The 6,816-nt window shown below is 61.6% G+C and overlaps 1 protein-coding gene across 1 annotated transcript in view; it reads left to right on the forward strand.

Moving 5' to 3' along the window:
* Nucleotides 1–3,490: 3,490 nt before the first annotated feature.
* EDA2R (ectodysplasin A2 receptor) overlaps nt 3,491–6,816 on the forward strand; it is a 7,738-nt gene continuing 4,412 nt past the window's right edge. Inside the window, exons 1-6 of the mRNA XM_026848835.1 lie at nt 3,491–3,598; nt 4,090–4,268; nt 4,900–4,985; nt 5,228–5,392; nt 5,853–5,999; nt 6,470–6,814. Coding sequence (XP_026704636.1) covers nt 3,512–3,598; nt 4,090–4,268; nt 4,900–4,985; nt 5,228–5,392; nt 5,853–5,999; nt 6,470–6,814 — 1,009 coding nt within the window. The 5' untranslated portion in view covers nt 3,491–3,511. The remainder of the gene's footprint in view (nt 3,599–4,089; nt 4,269–4,899; nt 4,986–5,227; nt 5,393–5,852; nt 6,000–6,469; nt 6,815–6,816) is intronic.

The raw sequence follows: 6,816 nt of genomic DNA on the forward strand, positions 1-6,816 counted from the left end.
GTGTTGGGAGGGGGGGGCTCACGGGGGGGCGCCAGCCTGGAGCCTGGGCTGCTCTGGCCCGGAGCAAGCCTAGGGGCCCAGCCGCTCCAAATGAATCGACCGGTGCACGGTCCCGAGAGTAGAATTTCCAAATATATTGGAAAACCCGACGACTTCCAAGTTCCCTGGAAAAGTTCAGCCTTTTCCCCCAGTTTTTGCTTCTCTGAGCGGCCCCTCAGCTGCCGGGTGTCAGCCCCAGCGCGGCTGGGAACGAACGGGCGCGGGAAAGGCACCGGGCACCACCGCGCAGGAACGTTTTCCAGAGAACATTTTGGTTTTCCCACCTCCTGACTCGCGGTTGTGTCTCGGCTCTCTCGTTGGTGTCCCAGCATCCCCCGCCAGCCGCTGGCCCTGCCGGTCTGTCCCGCAGCGGAGCACAAACCTGCCATGGGTGTGCGGGTGTTGGAGCCCCTGGGGGGGTCTCGGCACCCCCCTGCCCCCCAGATCGAGGGGACGGAGCCCACAGCCGGGACAGGGACCGGCCTGGCCCATCCCCGGCCCTGCCTGCCCCTGGTACCCGCCGGGCCGTGCTCGGACAGGAGGACCAGAAGCGCCAGCACTTTCAGTGAGGATTTTTTTGTACCCTGTCACTCATTTCTTTACCCTCTTTTTCTGACCAGAATCCATTAGCTGGACACAAATAATAGTTTCGATTCCTCTTTGGTCTAATATTATTGAAAATTACATTTTCACAGGAGAAGGAACACGACAGCGCTGCAGAACTGCCGCAGCGGTGAATGAACCTCACCGGGCGCGGGAGCTTTGCTGAAACTCCTCAGGTCCCGCAGCGGAACTCGCTCGGCAGCTCCTGGCTCTGGAGTAGTAACGCAGTTACAACTTGCTCAGACAAGATGTCTCTTTAAGACAATCAAAGAGCTCTTTAACGAAGGAGGATGTTTTTTTGAGTTAGATGGTTTCGGGCATTTCGTGGGACATTTTGCCTCCCCCCAACCTGTAAGCGCAGCGATACTGTGTCATTTTATCTTCTTCTTTGGAAAAAAAGATCTGGGGCTCTGGCAGTCGCCCTGAGATCCCGTGAAGCTTCCAAAGAGGTGGGAGGGGTTTGTTGTTTGTTTTTGTACTTTTGGCTAATTAGGACCCGTTGTTTTAGCGGCTTGTTAGACTATCAGGAATTGCTCCCTCACCGGGGCGGTGCTGTGTGGGTTGGACGTGTGCTCCAACTTACAAATTGCACGTCTCGGTTCTGGTGGTGTTAAAAGAAGCATCACAGAGATCCCACAGCTTTGAATTTCATGCCAGATATTTAACAAAGCGTTCAGTCCGTGTATCGTCGTTCCGTGGCTCGAGGAACAGCAGGCCTGCTCTACACTTAATAGTTTTGCTGGCAGGGGTGCGGTGCCGTTCCCCCGCCATCCCCGAGCAATACCGTCACGCTGGCAGATGGCCCCGCGCTGGCACCGGATTCCTTTTGCCTGTGTAACTTTCTCTTTTTGGGAAACTGGTCTAAGCTGCGCCGCTGCCTCTGGAGGGACTGGCTGCGAGGGATGCACTCCTGGCTGGGGGCCCTTCTGGAGCGCAGGGAAGTCTCTAAATATGTGGGGGAGAGTGGTCGTGTTCCGTTCACGGGACGGTTTCACCAGAAAGACTGCCGGGTTGGGTTTGGGGGGGATTGGTGGGGTGTTTCTTCATCACTACTCATGTGGCAACGGCGCTTTGGGGAGCGGGTGAAGATGGGTCCCCTTCTTCTCCAGACTCTGGTGTCTTGGCTCCTTTTCTGCGGCCCGCAGCTCTTTCACTCATCTCATGCTCTCATTAGGAGCAAAAGCCAAAATCAAACCCCGGGGCAGAGCACCCGCAGTGCTGCCCCCCCCTCGTCAGGACAAGGCACCCACCAGGCTGGGGGGGGTGCAGGTACTGAGCTCACCGAGGGGTTGGGTTTGGGCCCTGAGTGTGCCAGCTCTCCGAAGCCATTTCTGTGTCACCCTTTTGGGGCCTGTGTCCCCTCTTTTTCTCTTTCCTGCCGCAGTCAGCCCGTAGCTGATCCCTAACGCCGACCCCTGTGCTCCTCTGGGGGCACTGGCACTGAGCTGCCTCTTCGCCACCTTCGGAGATGGTGACAAATCCCCTTTATTCGGCAGTGTCAGTAACCTTTACGCTATTTATAGGCTGTGATCGTGCCCCTCCCGAGATGTTTGCAAGATAAATTTAGCTCCCTTGGCTTCTCCTCGCAGGCTTGTGCTGCCGTTCCTTGTAACAGCGAACGAGACCTGGCCGTGTGCGGGACCCGCGGCGGGCGGTGACTCACTTTCTATGCTCGTCCGGGGCAGATTTCATCTCGAATGAATCTTGGTCGTTCCGAGCCTGGGGAGCCCGTCCAAGTGTCTGCTGCCAAGAGGCAGCCGGCGAGGGAGTGGTGGGGGATTAGGCTGGGGAGCGCAGAAAAAGCCCGCGGAGGAATGCTGCTGTGGGACGGTGTGCTCGGGGCCCAGGCACCCGGGGAAAGGGCTGGAGGGTGCTTGGGGGCTCTGCTGTTCCCTCCCCGCTCCGCTGGTAAGCCCCGGTGTCCCGGCCGAGCCTTTCCTCCTCCCAGGACAGCTCTGGTTGCGAGGCCAGGTTTTCCTAGGTGGTTCAGGCTGTTGGGGGTGAGGGTCTTCAGAAGAGCATTTTCAGGTGTTGCCTACTCCTGTAGGTGGTTTGAAGTTAAGGGGTCTTGCTCCCAAGGCTGGCAGAACACTGTTTGTCTCTTGATTTGCTGCACAAGGTGGTGGGGAAAAGCAAAATGAGGATTGGTCTAGTGGGATGGATTTTATTCTGTTTCTGTCATGCTGGTAAGAACCCACCTAGAATACGCAGAGCTGGACAGAAAGCCCCAAAACTCCAAATAAACTGCTCCGTTCTGTAGCTTCAGCCTGAGTCGCTTGTTCTCAGTGAGACGCTGGCTCTGTGCTCCCCCATGAGCCACCTCACTGAGGGCACAAGCCCGGGTGGTTCTGCCGTCCGCAGTGGCTGAGCTGTTAATCCACCTCGGGGAGGCTCCAGATGGTGTCTTTGGGGGAGGTGGGTGCCCCGAGGTGGCTGTGAGCGAACCCGTGCTGGCGTTTGGCCCTGTCTGACCAAGGTGGCCGTGCTGGGACTTTGCTGGGACTGAGCTCTGTTCTGGGGTACCCAGGCCTGCAGCCGGGGCTGGCAGAGTCTGCTGGCCTCCTGTGAGTCCGTGGCCCGAGCCATCGGTGGGTCTGCCTTGATACCGGAGAGGAAATTGCATTTGCTCCATCTCGGAGGCTGTGGCCCGGCCGCGGAGCCAGGCAGTGGTTCCCCAGCCTTGCTGGGAAGCTGCTCCAGAGCCGCCTCCTGCCAGGGCACTGTCCGTGATGCAGGAGAAACGCAGCCCTGGGCAGAGCCAAAAGCCCTGCCCAGAGAGGGGCACGCTGCTCACCCTGAGAGTGTTGGGGCTGTTTGTGACCTCTCTGCCTTCTCTCCTCCTCAGGCCCCCTGCCCCTCCCCGGCTCTGATGGGCTGCCAGGAGAGCGACTACATGGATGAGCACGAGAAACACGCTCCCTGCAGAAGCTGCATGCCTGGGCAGGAGCTTTCCAAGGTGAATCTGCTGCTCTGGAAGGACCAGGAGCCATCTAGCACCGAGGCTTTTACAGTGCTGGGTGACTCCTCTGCCAGCCTTCCTTCGGAGGGATAATCTTGAGTCCCAGCATGTTGGGAAGAGCTGGGACTCTGTGGGAAGGGGCGGTGAGCCACTTTTCTCACCCTGGATAGGAGGGCGAGGCAGCAGTGGGAAGGGATTTTGGGTTGCCCTCCACCCTTTTTGCCGATGGAAATCTAGATTTCCTCCCGGTCCATAGCCCCAGGTCAGGCGCGCTGCCCAGCCAAGCCAGACACTGGATGGGTGCGCGCAGGATGTGGCTGAGGGGGCCCAGGCACACAGCGGGGTCCCCTCCTGCGGCGTGTTGCTGCTGGAGCTTCCCCCCTCCCTAAACATCGGCCGGGTTCTGAGGAGCCCCTTTGTCCGGGGAAGGGACACGCTGGGACCCAACACAGCTCCTTGCTGCACCCGACCGACCCCCTGTCTTGCAGGACTGCGGCGACGGCGGCGGGGGGGATGCGCAGTGCGTTGCCTGCCCCCCCAGGAAGTTCAAGGACACCTGGGGGCACCACAGCTGCAAGCCCTGCCTCTCCTGCGCCCTCATCAACCGCAGCCAGAAGTCCAACTGCACGGCGACGACCAACGCGGTCTGCGGGGAGTGTCTGCCGGGGTGAGCGGGCCGGGGTCTGGCTCCAGAGGGGCTGTGCTGGTCACACGGGGGGGCACGGGCAGAGGGGGCTTTATCTGAGCCACCCCATCGGTGGCAGCCTTGTAGCTCAGAGAAGGGAGCCTGAAGGAGCAGTGGAAGAGCGCTCCTCCCAGGGGTTGTTCCTGTGGACACCGAGCCCTTGCGACGAGTGGCTGTAGTGCACTGCCGCTGGTGGTGCCCCAAGAGGAGGACAGCCCGTGCTTCGAGGGGTGGGTAGAAGGAGTTACTGAAGGGGGGTCTGCAGGCGATGCGCTGGCCGGCAGCGGGACGAGTCGGGCCCTGGCTCACGGGGCTCTTCGCAGACGCAGTTGTGGGCTGGGGCGTTTCTGAGCTATCAATCGCTGTCACTCACCTCCCCAGGCACGGGGCAGAGGCTGTTTGAGCGATGCTGCTCCTTGGCAAAAGTGCCTAAACATGAAAAAGTAGCTGCAAGGGCGGATCTGGATGGTGATGGAGAGACCTGGGGCATCCCAGGCTGCCGGGCAGGAGCACGACGGGGTCAGCTCTGCCCCGGGACAGACAAACCGCCTGTCTGGGCAGAGCTGGGCTGGCCACGGGCCGAGCACTGTGACACCCTCTGCTCTCCCGGCAGGTTTTACCGCAAGGCGCGGATCAACGGGCAGCTGGACTGGGAGTGCATCCCCTGCACCAAGCAGACACCCTCCTCCGAGCCGCAGTGTAGGTGCCGTCCCTCGAGCCGCGCTGGGCTGGGGTGGGCCGAGCGGGTTCATGACGCACGTGGAGCCGTTGTGGCCGTGCCGCAGGCATGTGTGTGGACATGCAGCCTCCCTTCGCCCGTCCACTGGCCGCCGCGTGAGCTGCTGCCCCACAGAGCTGCCGGGGGAAGAGGGATGGGCAGGGAGCGGGTGGCCCAAGTGTGGAGGCGAGGCTCCAGCCTTGCGTGGCCGGTGTATCTGCAGGTCGGTCCAGAACAAACCTGGTGAAGGTAGCCGTCCCCACCGTACCGCCGCAGGACACGGCCCTTCTTGCCCTGACCAGCAGTGCCCTCGTCATCATCGTACTGGTGCTTCTGGCACTCTCCATCATCTACTGCAAGCGGTTTTGGAAGAGCCAGTGCCAGCGGGGTGAGTCAGTGCTGCTGCTTCTCCTCCCGTTGCTGTTCACGCGTGCCCGTGGCCCCGCGCTGCCGCTCTTGCAGTGACCCAAACGTTCCTCTGCTCCAGCAGGAGAAACACCTCATCCTGCTTTTTACATCTGCAGGACCTTGGTGCTTTCCCTGCTGTGAGACACGGAGGAGCCTCCTTCCTCCTCAGCACCGTAATTAGGAGGAGGAGGAGGAGAAGGCCGTTTCTGTCAGAACTGGCCATCCTCTCTCCCTGGGCTTTCTCAGGGGCAGGCGGAGGTTGTGTGGCCCTTTGCAGGGCTGTAGGTTTGGTGGCTGGGGTTGGGGCACGTTGGCATCCCGCAGCGTGCCAGGGAGCTGCTGGCTCCCGGCTCCTCGCCGCAGACACAGCACACAGCCGAGGACATGCCGGGGAAGCGAGCCAAGCCCTCGCTCAGAGCGCTTCTCCTCTATCCTCCAAGTCTTCCTGAGGACTCAGAACTTCTCGGGCCAGCGAGCAACGTTCCCGGCCGCGGCGGCGCCCGGCAGATTCCTGTGCGAGGAGCAGATGTCCGGTCCCTGCTGCCTGGGTGTGAAGAACCTGAGCCCCTGCTACAGGCAGGCAGAAGGTACCTGCTCCTGCCGCCCTCCTCTGTCTCTGGGGGGAAGGAGGGTGGTGCTGGGCTCCTGCTCACATGGTCCTCGGACCTACTGAGATGTCCTTGGGCAGGAAGGATGGAGCTGGGCAGTGTCCAAGTCCCACCAACTTGAAATTTGGGGTCTCATTTAACAAACACCTGCAGACCTTGTGCCAGCCGTGCTCGCACGCAGCCCCCGTGGCTCCTCAACCCCCAGCCTGCTCCTGCTTGCCCTGCGACCTGGGGAGGGATCGACCACACTCAAAACTTTGCATAAAGGCACAAAAGTGGCTTTGCTCTGTGGTGGGGCAGAGGGCAGGGCCCTGGCCTCCGGCTGGCTTGCTCCCAGCTCTGTCCGCAGGCCCTGGACCAGTGGGTTTAGTGGCCGGGCTGGCGGACCCCCGGAAGGGGCCAGGGCAGATGCGGAACTTCGCTGAGCCGTTGCTGGTTTGTGGTTCCAGGCCCCGTGGAAGCGGTGCAGTTTGTTTCAGACGGGGAGGCCGTGGGTCTCCAGCTCCCCTCTCTCCAGCTGGAGATGGACTTGCCCACGGGCAGTGCTGCCTCCAAAGCCCAACTGGGCAGGAACCTCCTGGAAAGCCAGCCCCTCCTCCGGGCCTCGGGCCGCGGCGACCGCCTGGCCAGGGTCCTGCCGCCCCCCGACCCCAGGCAGGGCCAGCCGGGCTCGGCGGAGGTCCTGGCCCCCCTCTCCTCCTGCGCCTCCGAGATGCAGCACAAGTGGCCGCACGCCCCGGTGGAGTGCACCGAGCTGGACCTCCAGAAGTTCTCCACCCAGGCAGAGTTCGTGGGC

Source organism: Athene cunicularia, assembly GCF_003259725.1.
Source record: "Athene cunicularia isolate RWA chromosome 4 unlocalized genomic scaffold, athCun1 chr4_part3, whole genome shotgun sequence".
In the NCBI taxonomy this organism is placed as follows: domain Eukaryota; kingdom Metazoa; phylum Chordata; class Aves; order Strigiformes; family Strigidae; genus Athene; species Athene cunicularia.